We start from the raw sequence: 18459 nt of genomic DNA, 5'->3' as shown, positions 1-18459 counted from the left end.
CAAATTATAGAGCTATAAATAAACTAGTAGCTGCTGGCATCAGCGGGAAAGAAGTGACTGTTAGGGGATTTTGTTGGTGGTGACTTCTTTGTTTTGAATGGAGAAAAATGTCACGGAATCAGATTCCCAGGATGGCTGCTGTAGCAAAGGCTTTTCTGTTATATGATAAAGCACAAAGACCCAGTCAGTTATGGAAGAAAGAGTTTATTTGGGCTTATAGTTCCAGAGAGGGAAGAGTTTATCATGGCACAGAGGAAGCATGGTAGCGAGTGGCAGAAGTCAGAAACTGAAAAATCTCATCTTCCACCACAAACAGGAAGCAGGGACAGCAAACTGGGAAGTGAGGCAAGGCTGTGAACTCTCAAACTTATATAGAGGTTTGAACGAGAATGGCTCCCACAGCCTCATAGATTTGAATGCCTGGTTCCCCGCTAGTGGAACTGTTTGGGAAGGATAAAGAGGTGTGGCTTTGTTGGAGGAGGTGTGTCACTGGGGGTGGGCTTTGAGGTCTCAAGTTTCCCTTTAGTTCTCTTTCTCTGCCCCATGCTTGTGGATCAGCTGTAAGCTCTCACCCACTGCTCCAGTGCCGTGCCTGCCTGTCTGCCACCATCCTCCCCATCGTGATGATCATGGACTAGAACCCTCTGCAACAGTGAGCCCTCCAATTAAATGCTTTCTCTTCTAAGTTTCTTGATCATGGTCTTTGGTCATGGCAATAGAAAAGTACCGAAGATGCTCACTCCCAAGTAAAGCAAAGATAAGAACTCTCTATGATGTAGACAAAGTGGAGGGCAGCAGGAGAGAATCCGGAATAAAAGCCTTGGACGCAGAAGACTCTAAGAAAAGACAAAATTGCACAGAGCCACTGCCTGTCATGGTTAACATACCTCAGAACATTGACAGTCCAAAGGTCACCTCTCCGACAGCCAGTTTTAAGTCTTGCCAGATTTATATCTTGTCCATATGAAGACTTGTGGGAGTTGATAGCTCTGCATACTTCCGTGAGCTTTGGCCGATCTAGACCTAACAGAATCTTCCCTGAGGCCAGGCTCTGCTGCTTTTCATACTCTTTCTGACCAAACTGATACTCTAATTATTGATCCAATAGAGCTCTTTATACCTCGGTATGGGGTCAGCGAGATGATTGACTGGGTAAAGGCATTTGCTGCCCAGCCTGACAACCCAAGTTCAATCCCAAGATTTCTGCACATTATCCTCTATAATCTACACACACAAATACATACACACTGGAAAAAAAACAAAAACAAAGACAACACCATTATCCACCATAATGAATCCATTCCTTTGTATCATAACTTTAAAAGTTAATTTTGTAAGCAAGAAATTTTAATTCTTTTTCTTCTTTTGGAAGTTTCTTTCTTTAATAATATAGCCTCTAAAGAACTTAGTGTACATACTAAGTCACAGGTCTTGTTGTTTTGTGGTTTGTTTGTTTGCTGTTTCTTTTAATGTGTGTGTAGCCCTGGCTGTCCTGGAACTCTTTCTGTCGACCAGACTGTCCTTGAACTCAGAGATCTTCATGCCTCTCCAGTGCTGGGATTAAGGGCATACACTGGTACAGTCACCACCAGCAAGTTTTGGTTTTTGGTTTTTGGTTTTTTGTTTTGTTTTTTCTTTTCAAAGCCGTCAGGATCTGGGGAGGTAGTTCAGAGTCAGTGTATTTCCAGCACAAGAGAAGGCCTGGGTTCTGTCCTCAGCATTACATGACAATGACCCTCTCTCATTAACATATATCAGTTTTATTTAAATTATAACCGGAGGCTCCAGAGGGATGGCTCAATGGTTAAGAAGACTGGAGTTGGTGCCCAATGCCCATGTCCTTCAATGTCCAGAACCTTCTGTTACCCCAGTTCTAAGGGATCTGCCAGTCTTCTGCTGGAGCTGCATTCACATGATTTAAAATGAAACAAACCTTGAAACTTTTTAAAAACTTGAACATAGTCAGGCTGTGATGGTGCCCATCTTTAACCCCAGTACTTGGAAGGCAGAGGCAGGTGGATCTGAGTTTGAGAACAGCCTGGGCTACAGAGTAAGTTCCAGGACAGCCAGGATGATGCAGAGAAACAAAGAGCATAGAGCATAGATCACAGAAAGCTCAGGGCTAAGAATGATTTTTACATTGTAGGTACTCTATAATAACTCTTTAGGACTGTGTAAGCATTATTTTTACTGCATCACAGAGAGAAACACTCTGACTTCAGTTACAGCCATGTTATGAAGACTTTAGACAAGGAAAGGTCCGAGTCCAAGTGAGACTCATGCTCATGGCTCCTGCTGGATGATAAACCTCAAGAAGCAGCCTCACTATTCCCTTTTGTAAACTAAGGAATTGGGGTGTTTGTTTACATGCTTGCATTTGTGTGTGTGTGGCCACCAAACACGTGTGCAAAGCCAGAGACCAGCATTAGGGAACCTCATTGCTCCACCTAATATTTTTGAGATAGGGTCTCTCAAACGTGAGGCTCATGAATTGGCTACACAGACTGGCCAGGAACTTGCTCCAGGAACTCAACCTATTTCTGTTGTTCCAACACTAGGGTTGCAGATGCACCCCCACCCCATACCTGTCTCTGTGTGTATGTGTGTGTGTGTGTGTGTGTGTGTGTGTCTGTGTATATGTGTCTGTGTATATGTGTCTTTGTGTGTGTGCGTGTGTGTGTCTGGGTGTCTGGGTGTAGAAGTGTCTGGGTATGGATGTGTCTAGGTGTGTGCACATGTACCTGCACATGTCTGTCTCTGTGTTTGTATGGGTGAGTTCATACATGATCACTACCTCCCATTTCACGATCACTGGTACACACCACTGCACACCACAGTTGGCTTTTATTATGGGAGCCCAGGCCCTCAGACTTGTGAGGCAAATGTTTACTGACTGGGTTGTCTCCCAAGCCCCAAGAATGAGTTGTCATCTGTGTTATATAGCTCCTTTCAAAGACACTTCAGACGCAAGGCTAGTATCTTTGCATTTCATGCATTTTCTGACACTGCCTGGAGACTGATGGAGAAAAACTGATCCAGGCAGGAAAATCCAATCCAGACCTTACATTTCTGTTTCATGCACAAAGGGCACACAGGAAGGGACATTTTTCTTCTATATGTAAAATATATACTGTTATAGATATAATCATAAAGCTGTACTACTGTATTCTAGAAATGGCCTATGGCATGCACTTTATGTTATAAATATTTTCTACTGCTAATAGTGTGTTAAAGTATTTTTCCTACTCCCTAGAGAACACTCAAAAATAAATACAGAGCTGGGTATAGTCATGCACACCTCTAATCCCAGGAATTGGGAGGCAGAGGCAAGAAAGATCTCGGTGACTGAGGCCAGCCTGGTCTACATAGTGAGTTCCAGGACAGCCAGGGCTATATAGAGAGATCCTGGCTCAAAATATTAATATTAATAATAATAATGTAAATAAATAAGCATTGAGCCAGATATGGTGACACATGCCTGTAATCTTAGCCTATGGGAGGTAAAGTAGGAAGATCAGGAGTTCAAGGCCACCCCCAGTTACATGACAATCTATCTCAAAATATAAAATAAAAATGCTGACACTATATCAATTAAGCTTTAATTTGCGGCTTATTTCCTCAGCACAGCTCTCAGTCACTGAGCTTTGGTCCCAGTTCAAAGACAGCAGCGTTTCTCTAGTGTAGCTATGTAGCTTCCTGGCCACTCTGGGACACTCCGGTGACAAATTAGACCATCAAATAGACAAAGCTAAGTGCTAAGCTATTTACTGTAGCTGTGTCCCAGACGGAATAGATGCTTCTCAGTACACATTTTATGTCGCAATAATTGGACATATAGCTTAGGTTACTATTTATTGTTTCCAGAAAGCTTTAAAAAAAAAAAAGTCAGGCATGGTGTTTCATACCTGTAATCCTAGAACTAGGGAGGTTGAGGCAGGAGAATTATAAGTTCAAGACCAATCTGGGATACATAGAGAGATCCTATTTGGGGATTTATTTTTAGGTTTCACCATTTTAGTACATTGTGGCAGAGAAGGCATGACAGGGGGACTGTGTGGTAGAAGCTGTCACCACCGAGCAGATCAGGGTGCAAAAACCAACAGGAATCAGGAGCCAGGCTGAGACCTTCAAAGGCTGACCTGGACAGACCTACTTCCTCCTGCTAAGACCCACCCACTAAAGACACCATAGCCTTTTAAAAGAGCTCTACCAGCTCCTGAGCAAACGCGATCCTGTGGCAGACATTTCAAATGGACCCATGGTGTTCACCTTTCATATTTCGGTCAGGCTGCAGGTTACACACAAGAGCATGTTAGCCTAATTATGATCCCAGCAAAACCTCCAGAGACCCTTAAGAAACTTCTGTCTGTAGCGGTACCAAGAAACGCAATGGCTCCATATTAAATAACATCATTTTTTTTAACTGTGAGGAGATCATTTTAGCTGCTCTGTGAGCCTTTTTCATTGCATCTCTCTCTCTCTTTTTTTAAAAGCTTTATCCAATATTAGAGTTCTCTCTCAAGTTCCTGAAGTGACATTTCGCCCTTAATTCAATATTTCTAAAAATGAGAAGTTTTTTTTAAAAATAAAATCCAACATTTCAAAATATAAATGGGAATGTTCTAAGCATTTAAAAAAAGATCCCAACTAAAACGCATACAGAGGCACAAGAGACTCTGAGCTAACGAGGCTGTGAATGAAGTTGTTCCTGGTCTTAAAAATCAGGGTGTGTGGGGGGAAGGGGAGAGGAGAAAATTAAAAGTGGGCAAAAGACCTAAGAAGGTATTTTCTTCCAAAGAAAGCATATAACTGGCCAACAGGTACACGGAAAGGTAGTCAACATCACTAACCATCTGGGAACTAAGAGACCAAAATCACAATGAGACATCCCCTGACATCTGTTCAGATGGTGATCATCCGAAAGACAAGGGACAGAAAGTGTGGGTATGGGTGTCGAGAAAAATTGGGACGGCCATATGGGAAACAATATGGAAGAGTCTTTAAAAAAATAATAAAAATAGAACTACCATGTGACCCAGAAGATGTTTCAGAGGACATGCCCAGAGGACATAAGTACCTTGAAGGGATAGCGTCACTCCTGTGCACTCGGCGCGGGATCCTCCTGGTTTTGCCTCCCCTCCGCCCCCGCACCAGAATTACAGGTGTGTGCCACCTTCCTGGGTTTATTTTTTTTATGTAGGTGGCAGAGATCCAGACTGGGGACTCTTGTGCTTGCGTGTCGCACGCTGTCAGCAAGTCTACCCACAGAATGAAAGAAAATGTTCCACAGTTCATAGATCTGGTCATGAACTTGTGTCTACTATAGAACACGCATTATAAAATTCTGACGAGCCTGACTGGAGCTCCTGAGTCAAGGCTAAGGAAGTAACTTGGCCCTAGCAGCAGTGAGGTAGTGCCTGTACCCTACCTGCCGGGCCCACCAGACAAAGTTCAGCCCTGAACACTAGCTATGGACCTCCTGGAGAGCCTTGACGCCCCCCCCCCCCCAGGCTGCTGGGAAAGCATCCCGCATCTTTCTGCAGAGGCTGTTGAGCAAGGTGACCTTTAGCACACTGACGCTCAAGTGTTTCAGAGAACCAAATTCTGAAAGATGATTACCTGAATAAGAACGGCCTCCATATTAGAATGCTTAGTGAGAGGGAGTGGCACTACTTGAAAGGATAAGGAGGTGTGGCCTTGTTGGGGTGGGTGTGGCCTTGTTGGAGTAGGTGTGGCCTTGTTGGAAGAAGCATGTTACTGGGGATGGGCTTTGAGGTTTCAAAAGCCCCTGCCAGGTCCAACGTCTCTCTTCCTGCTACCTGAGAATCCAAATGTAGAACTTTCAATTTCTCCAGCACCGTGTCTGCCTGTGTATCACCATGCTCCCCGCCATGACGATAATGGATTAAACTTCTGAAACTGTAAGCCAGCCCCAATTAAATGCTTTCTTTTATAAGAGTTATGGTGGGCATGGCATCTCTTCACAGCAAAAGAACAGTGACCAAGACAATGACCATAGAGCATCTAGTTTTTCAGACACTTCCAAACAAACCATAAGGATGCCGTTCGTCCACTTGGCAAATGCATATCTAGCAGATCTCACCGAAGAAGGTCCTCGTTAATTGGACGCCTCATCAACATTCTTGTGAGTTCCACTGTGTGCATGTTGTGCATCTTTGTGGAAGTGCCCTGGAGGACTGCCACAGGCTAGCCCCTGGTTGAATGGAAGAGTCTGATGGCCAGGAAGACTACCACAGGCTAGCCCCTGATGGAATGTAGGAGTCTAATAATCCAGGAGAACCTTCATAGACTAAACCTCTCAAACCTGTGGATATGTCAGCTTTGTATGACACCATCCCACGCTGAGAATGACAGTCTGGAGTCCAGCTTTGCAGCAGAACTCATTTCTTCCTCTTAGTCCCTTCTTTTCTGCCTCAACTTTTCTTGCTGCCTCAGCCTGTTCTCCCCGCCTCCAGACTACTGTGACTTTAAGGGAAATCTCACAAGGCCCACGCCTAGATGAGAAGCTACAGGCAATTAATGATGGAGAGGAAAAATGTCAGTCTTCCTCAGGGATAAACTCCCTAATTGGTTATCCAGTAGTACGTGCTTAGCCAAAAAGACATATGTACAAGGAACACTAAATGGCCCCAGTAGATTGCATTTGCGCTTGTGTGTGTGTGTGTGTGTGTGTGTGTGTGTGTGTGTGTGTGTGTGTGTGTGTAAAACAAGAAGGAACCATGAATTTGAGTTGGAGCTGGGCAGGGAGAATACAGGATGGGTTGGAGGGAAAAGAGAGAGGAGGGGGTGTAAATGTAGCACCTGTCTAAATTTTTTTTTTCTTTTCTATTTTTCGGAGCTGGGGACCGAACCCAGGGCCTTGCGCTTGCTAGGCAAGCGCTCTACCACTGAGCTAAATCCCCTTAAATTAAATTTTTTTTAAAGATTTATTTATTTATTATATATAAGTACACTGTAGCTGTCTTCAGACACACCAGAAGAGGGCATCGGATCTCTTTACAGATGGTTGTGAGCCACCATGTGGTTGCTGGGAATTGAACTCATGACCTCTGGAAGAGCAGTCGGGTGCTCTCAACCGCTGAGCCATCTCTCCAGCCCCTAAATTAAATTTTTTGATTTAATTGTTTTAAAGGTACAAAGAAAAAATAATGGAAGGGTCCGTGAGCTGCTTGGGGTCCCTGACTCAGTTGCTCTACAAAGGGGTTAAACATGCAAGCAAAAGTCATATTTGTTTTAATTCCAGCACTCGGGAGGCAGAGGCAAGACAGAGCTGTATGTATTCAAGGCCAGCCTGGTCTACATAGTGAGTTTCAGGCCATCCAGGGCTATGTAGAAAGACCCTTTCTCAATAAATAAATAAGTAAATAAATAAGTAAATAAATAAATAAATACAAAAGCTTTATTTGTCGTTGAGAATAAAATAGTGTGAATTGTATCAATTTATATGTTAGTATAACATAATATACATACTTCTTCCTACTCACGACCTTCTTTAATGCTTCATGACCCCTCAACATATATAAATACATACATGCATACTGATACACACACGTTTTTAAATCTAGCTTCAGCGTGAATATAAGAGAAAATGAGATATTTGAGTTTTTTATGGTTTAGTTTTGTTTTATGTGCATTGGTGTTTTACCTGCATGTGTGTCTGGGAGGGTGTCAGACCTTGGAGTTACAGACAGTTGTAAGCTGTCATGTGGTTGCTGGGAATTGAAACAGATCCCCTAGAAGAGCAGTCAGTGGCTATTGAGTCATCTTTCCAGACCCTACGGTATTTAAATTTTTAAATTAGAAATCAGGGTGAAGCCCCTGCTGTTTGTCTGACCCAGTGGCATGGTGGAAGAAAACAGAGCATGCGCAGTAAACACAAGACATGCTGGAAGTTAACAGTAACTCAGTGACCACTGTAGAATAGGAAGGCTTTTTGTTATTGTATTTTTAGACAGACTTTCTCTATACAGTCCTGGATATCCTGAATTCACTCTGTAGACCACGCTGGCCTTGAAACTCACAAATCTGCCTGCCTCTGCCTCCCTCTTATTCAAAATAACTTTGTAATTCTTGTTCTAAAGCCTGCTTTGTAGGCGCTGATGGTTTTTTATTATGTTTATTTCCTGCAAAGTATCTGCAGGACTATTGGACAGAATGGATTGTTAAGGCTTCTGTATTGTCATTTGTCTTTTATATTGTATTTTAAATTGCAATTTAATTTTTATTGATTTATTATTATTTTAGGCGTGTGCAAGGTGGTGTTGTGGGTGTGTATGAGGAGCCCACAGCCTGCCTCCTTGTGGGCAGAGGGACAGTCTCCAGAGCTGAGGAATCAGCTCTCTCCTGCCACCTTGTGGACACATGGATGAAGTGCAGATCATTAACCCTGTATGCCAGTGCCTCTACCCACTTACCTGTCTCTCTAGCCTTATGTTATTGGAATAGACTTATGTTCTCTTAATCCCTCTCCCCAAACCTAATGAATAAATTAAAATACGCAAAAGATCTAAAAAACGGACAGTTCTCCAAAGACACAAATGGCCAATAGGCACACAAAATATATTTAACAATATTAATCTCAAAAAAGTTAAAAGTATCAGACATGTTTGTGTGTGCCTTTAATCTCAGCACTTCGGGGGGCAGAGGCAGGTGGCTCTCTTCTGAGTTTGAGGCAAGACTGGCCTATCCAGAACTTGTCTAAAAAAATTAAATATGTCTTCTCTTATACAAAAAACAACCTAGGTTTCAAAATACATGAGCCTTGCTGCAGATGGGAGCCTTGTTAATGTCACAGGCCCATGTTGATGCCAAGGGCCATGATGATGTCAGTGGTTTGTGCTGCTTCCCAGGGCCATGTCCCTGGTCTGTGTGGCCACCTGGATCCATGTTGATGTCCATGGTCCATTCCACAGCCAGAGGTTGTGTGGACATTTGTGGTCTATGTTCCTGCTAGTGGCCAAGTTGATGTCCATGTTCTGTGCTGCTGCTGAGTGCCATGTTGATTTGTGTGGCCTGTGCTACTACCTAAGGCCATGTTGAGATACATGGTTCATGCTGAGCCACGCGGTGGCACTGATGTTCAGTGCCCATGTTACCACCGAAGGCCATGGAGATGTCTATGGACTGTGTAGCCACCTAAGTCCACCACGGTCCATGGTCCATGTTCATGGTGCCTGCTATAGGCAGAAACCATGGGGATGTCCGTGACTCATGTTGCCACTGACTAAAGAGCAAGGAATCTTCTTCTGCACTGACATTGATGACTCCAGACTCAGGGTTGAGAATAAGAGACATAGAAAATCTCTGATACAATCTTTCTCCTCATACCCTCAAAAAGAAACAGTGTAGGCAGGAAGCCATTGAAGAGAACTCTTATATATTTGGTTGTGAGCCTAGCCTTTAACAGCTGAGCCATCTCTCCAGCCCTGAAGAGAACTCTTAAGAGTTGGGATAGGGATGCTGAAGTGTAGCTCTTCACAATTGATGGTGTCTTGTGGGAGTGTGGTGGATAGAGGACTCAGTCATCTTCAAGGGGCTGCCCACTGGAAGTTTCAGCATGCTCCAGCGAGTGTATGAGCAACATAAATCGAACATGGGTTATTGTTATTGTTGTTGTTGTTATTATTATTATTATTATTATTTTGGAGAAGGTCACAATGGTAGAGACTGAACCTGAGAGAACCAGGAAATGAATGTGTTTGGGATGTATTATATGAAATTCCCAAATAATCAATAAGAACATTTACATTAAAAAATATGTGCTTGTATCTATACCTACATGTGTATTTATTTTTTTTTTTAAAGATTTATCTCTTTAATGTCTGAGTACTCTATCTGTGTGTACAGCTGTGTGCCAGAAGAGGGCATCAGATCCCATTACAGATGGTTGTGAGCCACCATGCGGTTGCTGGGAATTGAACTCAGGACCTCTGGAAGAGCAGTCAGTGCTCTTAACTGCTAAGCCATCTCTCCAGCCCTACATGTGTACTTACATATCTGGAGGGGTCATGAAACGAGAAAGGGAATTATGAGAAGGAAAGAAGAAACGATTTTAAATATAATATTTTTATTAATTCTTGGAGAATTTTATACATTGTTTTTCAATTGTATTCACTCCCCCTCCTTCCCCTAACTCCTCCTAGATATGCTCCTCCCCCTCCAGATAATCTAAAAAAAAATTATACTAAAAAGAAAAGCTAACAACTTCAAGATGATACCCTACACACCCAGTAGGATAATTCATCAAAACATCACATAGTAACAAGTGCTAATGAAAATATGAAAGAATAAGAGCTTACATACATACACACTAGCAGGAAATCTAAATGGTTGATCCCTATGAAAAAAAGTGCCTCTGCTCCTCAGTGATTAAACACGGAGTTAACTGTGAGCCATACGTTCAGTCCCTATACAAAGGAATGAAAAATATTCACAGAAAACTTGTACGTGAGTATTTGCAACTACATTATTCATAATAAGCCACAGGCGGAATCAAATAGCACAAGTGCCCATGAAAGGGTGGGCATATAAGTAGAGTGTGGTATGTCCATGCAGTGGACTAGTACTAAGCAATAAAAAATCATCAAGTACTGACACATACTACAACAGGGATAAATTGTACAAACATTTATGCAGTGAGTGAAAGAATCCAGACACAACGGAGTGCATGCACAGTTCTATTAACAAATACCAAACCGCTGGGCTTACAGATGTCTGCCACCAAGCCTGTGTCCTCGTGAACTTCTTTTCTTCTTTACATTTTTTTAAACTGGTTTTATTATTTTTATTTTTAAGATATATTTTATTTTTCTTTTTTTTATCTTTATTAACTTGAGTTTTTCTTATTTACATTTTGATTGTTATTCCCCTTCCTGGTTTCTGGGCAACATCCCCCTAGCCCTTCCCTCTCCCCTTCTCTATAGGTGTTCCCCTCCCCATCCTCCCCCCATTACTGCCCTCCCCACAACAATCACGTTCACTGGGGGTTCAGTCTTAGCAGGACCCAGGGCTTCCCCTTCCACTGGTGCTCTTACTAGGATATTCATTGCTACCTGTGAGGTCAGAGTCCAGGGTCAGTCCATGTATAGTCTTTGGGTAGTGGCTTAGTCCCTGGAAGCTCTGGTTGGTTGGCATTGTTGTTCATATGGGGTCTCGAGCCCCTTCAAGCTCTTTCAGTCCTTTCTACGATTCCTTCAACAGGGTTCCCCTTCTCAGTTCATCTTCTTTACTTTTTATGGATTCTTTGTGAAGCTCCCATCATGCACACCAATCCCATTCATACCCCTATCTGTTTGTATCTGCCCTCCATCCTTGCAACCTCCCCGACAAAAGAAAATAAAAAGCTAGACTCTTAAAAAAGAAACACAAGGGGCTGGGGATTTAGCTCAGTGGTAGAGCGCTTACCTAGGAAGCGCAAGGCCCTGGGTTCGGTCCCCAGCTCTGAAAAAAAGAACCAAAAAAAAAAAAAAAAGAAAAAAGAAACACACATCTCAGAGTGGAAGTGGTAGTGTGCACAGTGTGTCCCACAGTATAGCCTTTTGTCCAGGCATCTTTACTTACGAATGTTCATTGCAGTGAGTCGTTGGTTTGTTCCAAGGCCTCTGGCTTCTGCTATACTAACAATACTGGATCCACACAGGGACTCCTCTCGGATATCCTGCTGTTGCCCTGTGTCATGGAGATCCTGCAGCTTTGGATCTGCAAGACTGGACTTGGAGTGGGCCAACTCAAAACCCCGGATCTGGGCCTGGAGGGTAGCGGAGTTGGTCAGTCCACCAACTTTCCTGTGCCTGTACCACCAGGGAGAGCTCTCCAGAACTTCCCTGGCTAGTTGACCCAATGCCACAGCTGGCAACAGGCAAGGTCAGCTCTCCTGCTCTCACACCCTCAGACTAGCTCATCCTTGCCTTCACCACCAGGGCCAGCTTTACTGTCCTGCCCAGGTGAGATGCAGGGTCCATGCTTCCAAGTGCTACAGCAGGTGAGGGACAGGGCCAGCTCTCCTGCATTCATGACCTCAGGGTCAGATCTCCCACCTGCCGCAGGCAGTGATGTACAAAGGAGGGAGGGTATCTTTCCCTTGCCCAAGCCACCCCACAGTAGACTAGAAGCATGAACAGCTCTCCCTTACTCGTGCCTTCAGGGCCTACTCAACCACCCCCTGACACCTGGGTCAGCTCTGCTGTGCTGCCCAGACAAGAGCTGGGGCCAGCTCTCCTGAGTGTGGTGGCTGGGGAGCAATGGGACCAGCTTAGCACAATGCCTCAGGCAACAGTCCAGACCAGGAACATCGGCATGGCCTTTGGTGGTAACTTGGATACAGACGTTGACACAGACCTAACAACAAGACCACTTATCCATGCACGGTCCTTGGTAGCAGCCTGGGCCAGGACCTCACCATGGCCTCCTCATAGCTGCCTGTTCCTCACCACCATCAAGACTCCAGTTCACCTATCTCCACAGCGTATGAACCCCTTGGCTTCTCTTTCTCTTCTATCTCTCCACCATGGGTGTCATCTTGCCCGACTCTCCATCACATATTCATCCATCACAGGGGTAACCATGGCAGGCGCTTGGGTGTCTTTCTTCCAGCTGCCCTGTCTTTCCAGGCCCCGCCCCATGAATTCTTGATGGAAATCCTTATCTTCTGGGATGAACTTTAGTAAGTAACATCTGAATTTCTAAGTTTTAAAAGATTCAGATTGGATCTATTGTATCATGGTACCTATTTATGGTAGGTCTTTAATGGCCTTCTCAATGGGTTCTGGGTCTCTGTATTAATCTCCACCTACCGTAAAAAGAATCACTTTTGATAAGAGTTGAGAGGTGTACTAATGTATGGGTATAAAAATAAGAATTTGACTATGATCAGTTAGCAGAATAATATTACTACGTTCTCCCCTACGACCTAGGACCTAGCCTGCCCTGGGCTCTTGGCTGAGTTAATGCCAGACATGGGTTCCATTGTAGAATACATTTAAAATCCAATCTGAAAGTGGTTAGTTATTCCACTAATATTTGTGCCATTATTGCATGTGTGTGTGTGTGTGTGTGTGTGTGTGTGTGTGTGTGTGTGTGTGTGCTCAGATCAGTTGTCCATGTAGCTTGCAGGGTTCACAGCTGGATACAACCTTTTGAATACTTTTCTCCCATGGTAATATGTATATAGCCTTTGAGTATTATGAAAGCTAGCCAGTAGAACTGAAGCTTCTAGTTCTGACTACAGAAATACATATATATATATATATATATATATATATATATATATATATATATACATGTATATCTATGTTCATCAACACTCTATTCACATAGGAACCAGTCAGTTTAGATGCCCACCAACTGATGATAGATAAAAAAAATGTGGTATATAAACAGAACTGAATTTTATTCAACTGTAAAAAAGTCAAATTATAAAACCTATGAGTAGGGGGCTGGAGAGATGGCTCAGTGGTTAAGAACACCCGACTGTTCTTCCAGAGATCATGAGTTCAATTCCCAGCAACCACATGGTGGCTCACAACCATCTGTAAAGAGATCCGATGCCCTCTTCTGGTGTATCTGAAGACAGCTACAGTGTACTTATATATAATAAATAAAATAAATCTTTAAAAAAAAAAAAACCTATGAGTAAATGGATGGAACTAGAAAGTGTTCTACTGAGTGAAATAACCCAGGCTCAGAAAGACAAATGCATGCTGTCTCATATTCAAAGAACCTAGTTTTGAATGTTTAGGTTTGTGTGTGTGTGTGTGTTTTCTTTCCCCTTTGGAAGGCTTGTAGAGGTGAAGACGCTATAAAGGGGCCACTTGGGGCTGGAGAGATGACTCAACAGTTAAAAGTACTGGCTGTTCTTCCAGAGATCCTGAGTTCAATTCCCATTAATCACATGGTGGTTCACAACCATTTGTTTTTTTTTTTTCTTTTTTTTTTTCTTTTTCTTTTTTCTTTTTTTCGGAGCTGGGGACTGAACCCAGGGCCTTGCGTTTGCTAGGCAAGCGCTCTACCACTGAGCTAAATCCCCAACCCCTCACAACCATTTGTAATGGGATTTGATGCCCTCTTCTGGTGTGCCTGAAGACAGTCACAGTGTGCTCATATACATAAAATAAATAAATAAATCTTTTTCTTAAAAAAAAAAAGTAGAGAGAAAAGTCTGAGGCAGATATCTTAATCCTATCACAAAGCCATTGCAAACTTTCTCCTCTCTCAAATCACTCATACCAGACCTTGGGGAGCACAAAGAAGATGCAGATTGGTTATGGTGTTTAAATTTTGTGCAAGAGACATGACCATATCTAGGCAGTGGCTAGAGTAGGGTTGTGGGTGAGTGTCATCCTGGTCTAGGGAAAGGAGGGGATACTATGGCAATGGGTGGTTGTGTATAGATCGATAGAAAGAACCGTTTCACTCATTTTGGATTTCTCATTTAATTTTGGTGACAGCCCAACTGCAGTTCAACTAGTGAAGAAGATGAAGTTGTTCAAAAGAAGCAGAGTCTAAAGGTAAGGGAGTAGACACCAACAGGTCTATATCTGTGGTAGTGAGTAGAATTCCCATACAGTAAAGAGAACTGAAAGCCATTTGTATCCGTGCATGTCCTGGGGTTACGTTGTAGAAAATACTTACTCTCAATCCAAGGCTTCTACCCTGCGTTTGGTCATTCACTTACCGGAAAAAGACACACAACTTACACTATTTATAATAAGCCTTAATCAGCACTAGAGCTGGGCAGACGCCTACACGCTATTCTGTTAGAATCTACTTTCCTATCAATAACCCCAAGTTATTATGCTTTATCTGGGCTGCTCTTAACTCCAATTGACCAGCCCTCCTGGCAATACTTTCTTGACTCCTAACCCATGGTGACTTTCTCCTCTCTTCACCTATTTCTCTCTCCTTATGGTCTCCTCTGACCCCAAGGCTGGGGACATCAAGCCCCACCTACCTCAATTCTTCTCAGCTATATGTCGTAGGCATCTTTATTCACCAATCAGAAATAACTTGGGACCAAGGTCACTTGGGTCTTCCTGCAGACTCTTGTCTCTGGAGCAAGCAGGTCTTGGGGCCGGACTTATTACAACGCATAGCAACAGACCAAACTTCAACAATTCTCCTTCTTAGTCCAATAAAAGGCTCCTTTCTCTCAGATATAAATTGAACACAATTATAACAATTACGAACATTATAAGGTATGATACACATGTATAATGTCCAGTCCATTATGTTTTACAATTTAGATAAAGTATTCTATCACCTATCCTATCTTGGTGAGTTAGAATTTTGTATCTAGGGGCTGGAGAGATGGCTCAGCAGTTAAGAGCACGGACTGCTCTTCCAGAGGTCCTGAGTTCAATCCCCAGTAACCACATAGTGGCTCACAACCATCTGTAATGGAATCTGTTGCCCTCTTCTGGTGTGTCTGAATTTACAGTGTCCTCATATACATAAATAAATAAATATATCTTAAAAAAATGTACAACACAATGACCTTTAAAAAAAAGAATTTTGTATCTAAATTACTTTTATCTTAACTTGTATTACCATCCTAAAAACACCTTCTTAAATCCTAAACGACTTAAGTTTACGTGTGAGGCTATAACTATCTAGTCTTTAACCCCATTAGAGATCTGAGAAAGAATAAATATTATCTGAGTATACAGGAAGCACAGGGGCACAGCTTCCAAAAATCATAGAAATGACAGATAGCTTACTGCCCGGACAGTCCCCAATATTCCTTATAACACTGGAGCACCTATCTTCAGCCTTCCAGAACATCTGGCAGACTTTAAGAGAAGCAGGAATTATGAAGGATAGCTTTCCCTGTCTTGGCAGAGCTTAGCAGTCAACTATCCTGCATCCATTTGTCCTTTTTGGACAGCATTCTGTCTACAGATAAAGTTAGGGGGTTTTGTTCTTTCTATTTTTGTTTTTTGCCCAGTGGCTAGCTTGCCATAGTTGAAGCAACTTAACAATGAAATTATTTTAAATGCCATTTGAAGAACATCAATATATAGCATTGTTAAATATTGGTTTTTTTTGGCAATTTTCTATTTGAATAACTTTGAAAACATTCTATTGTAATTAACTAAATTAGTATCTAATATGATCATGAGTTTGACTATCTGACTCTTCATTTACATTATTTAATTATTCTAAGCAGTTTATAATAGCAGCTATTAAAAGGTCTGAGACTAAGCCTTATTTTTTTTTTCTTTTCTTTTTTTTCGGAGCTGGGGACAGAACCCAGGGCCTTGCGCTTGCTAGGCAAGCGTTCTACCACTGAGCTAAATCCCCAACCCCTAAGCCTTATATTTTTAAATGAGTTGCATAGGCATAATACCTATACAAGAGTTGAAAAATATGTATATAATGTTGTAACAAAATTCATCTTAAATTTCTTATTAATATTCAAAGATTTGTATCAATGTAAGAATATATAATTTCAATCTGTATCAAAATATAAAGATTTGTACCAATGTAAGATTATGGCTATAAAACACTTTTGTTTAAGAGTAGATTAAATAATGTACCCCTATTTTTCTAATGTCTTAAAATATTCTTATATCTCCCCCTTTTTCTTCTCAACCCACTTCCCCTTTCTAGAAAAGAAAAAAAGATAGAGAAGAAAGACAGAAATCCCTAAGTCTAAGTTTTCTATATGTTTTCTCCCTGTTCAAAACTATAATTATTTATAAATCATCCCTTAAAGTGACAACATATGTATAATTCATAAAATAACTAAAACCATCTATCCCAACTTAAGGGATTGGGATAATGGTCTTCTTATAATTGCTTTTTGTAGAATTGGGGCGAAAGATTTCTGTTTGGAAGCCCAAAAGGAAATTAGAAAAATGGTTACGTCAAAAGAAAGCTAGCTGGCATTATTTGTTGTCCAGTCTCTATGTGCTGAGAAAGTTCAGGCTTAATTAAAGTCTGAAAGCCTGGATGAACCAATGTCATTGGGGATCAGCAGTCCTTTCTGAAGTTGTTCTAGAAGCAAGTCTCTGGAAACAGCGTAAGTTTGAGGCAGGATTGATTAGGGAGCTGGAATACCGCCCAGCTCAGCATCCTCGAGGGCAAATCCTGTCAGGGCTAACCTCTCGGTGCTTCATTCTGTAATGTATAAATCTTACAGGCAATAAACATAGTTCTATAAGACATCCCTATGGGATGTGCGAAGGTGCACAGATCGATTAAGGAAGGTTTCCTACTCTTAGTGTGGGCAGGTGAAAGACAGCTGTCTTTCTTTAGAGTTAGTTTGACCATATAATCAAGTCGTAATATAAACCTCCATTCGTGTCATATGAAAGGATGGCATGTTGAATCTTGAGGACTCTGTAGCCAACGAGATCCGTTGGCTATGCAGAGCTGAAGTTCTGGCTGGAGACGATTTTACGTCTTAGGCAGTTTAGGGCTGCTCCCATGTAGAAGGATCAGTAAATCATGTTACCTGTGTTGTTTGGTCGTCTTGATTTCTTTCCTCTTGTCCACAGCCAAGACCTTCAGGGGGGTCTTCTTCTATCAAATCTGATCCTTATTACTTTGGAAGGAGCCCAAAGCCTTTTTTTTTCTTTCCTGTTAACACAAATACAGAACCTTTCTCCCAAAATTACATGTTCTTGGTCTAGCAATCCAAAGTCATCAAAAGTATAGACTGATCCAATTTACCAGCCTCCTTTTTACTTAGGTCTGCTCTGCTTTGACCTCCTTCATATATGGACTTAAAATACTATTATAACCACTAAAAAGTATAACCACCTTGATTTTGATAATCAAAACAACTTAAAACAATTATTATTTATTAAGACTGGGTTTCTCTGTGTAGCCGGGGCTGACTTGGATTTGCTCTGTAGATTAGGCTGCCCAAAAGCTCTCAAGAAACCTATCTGTGTTTGCCTTTATCTCCCATATATTGAGATCAAAGGCCTGGATTTATTTATTTATCTATGTACCCTTAAAAACATTTATATCGATTCTCATTTCTTTCTCCCTTCTTTGAAGATTAATATCCCCATAGGTAAACATACTTGTATCCCCTTTCTCTTTATATAAATTCATTTAACATCCTCCTCTATATTTAGCTTTATTTAAATTTCATTTCATTTACTGTATAAGCACATTTTTCTCAAGCCATCATGTCTTGTGTCTCCTGTGCTAGGTTAAGCAGTCCCAGTATTCCTGTGGAGGCAAAGTTGAAAGAAAGCAGTTGCTTAAGGTAGTGTTGGCATCTTAATTTATGTTACTCTCATAATTCTTAGATTGTGAGAAGCATGCAGCCTTGCTTCCTGTTCTCTGAGTAGCAGGATTTCGCCTGCTTCACCGATGGCACAGCAGGGGCTTTTAGCATCTGAATGATGAAGCCGCATCTCCAAGGGGGGTGGGGGGACACGACTCCAGGCTGGAGTTGGAGCCTGCCACATGGCATGTTGTTTGGTT

The 18459-nt window shown here is 42.0% G+C and overlaps 1 protein-coding gene across 2 annotated transcripts in view; it reads left to right on the top strand.

Moving 5' to 3' along the window:
• Iqcf3 (IQ motif containing F3) overlaps positions 1 to 18239 on the top strand; it is a 32869-nt gene extending 14630 nt beyond the window's left edge. For both annotated transcript variants that reach the window (XM_063266002.1, XM_017595848.3), the window contains 2 exons: positions 14466 to 14525; positions 18182 to 18239. In XM_063266002.1, the coding sequence (XP_063122072.1) occupies positions 14466 to 14523 (58 nt within the window). In that variant the 3' untranslated portion in view covers positions 14524 to 14525; positions 18182 to 18239. The remainder of the gene's footprint in view (positions 1 to 14465; positions 14526 to 18181) is intronic.
• The last annotated feature ends 220 nt before the right edge of the window (positions 18240 to 18459 follow it).

The sequence above is a fragment of the Rattus norvegicus genome, chromosome 8 (assembly GCF_036323735.1).
Source record: "Rattus norvegicus strain BN/NHsdMcwi chromosome 8, GRCr8, whole genome shotgun sequence".
Taxonomy (NCBI): Eukaryota; Metazoa; Chordata; class Mammalia; order Rodentia; family Muridae; genus Rattus; species Rattus norvegicus.
Note: the sequence above shows the minus strand (reverse complement) of the source record. Positions and strands in the feature narration are given on the sequence as shown.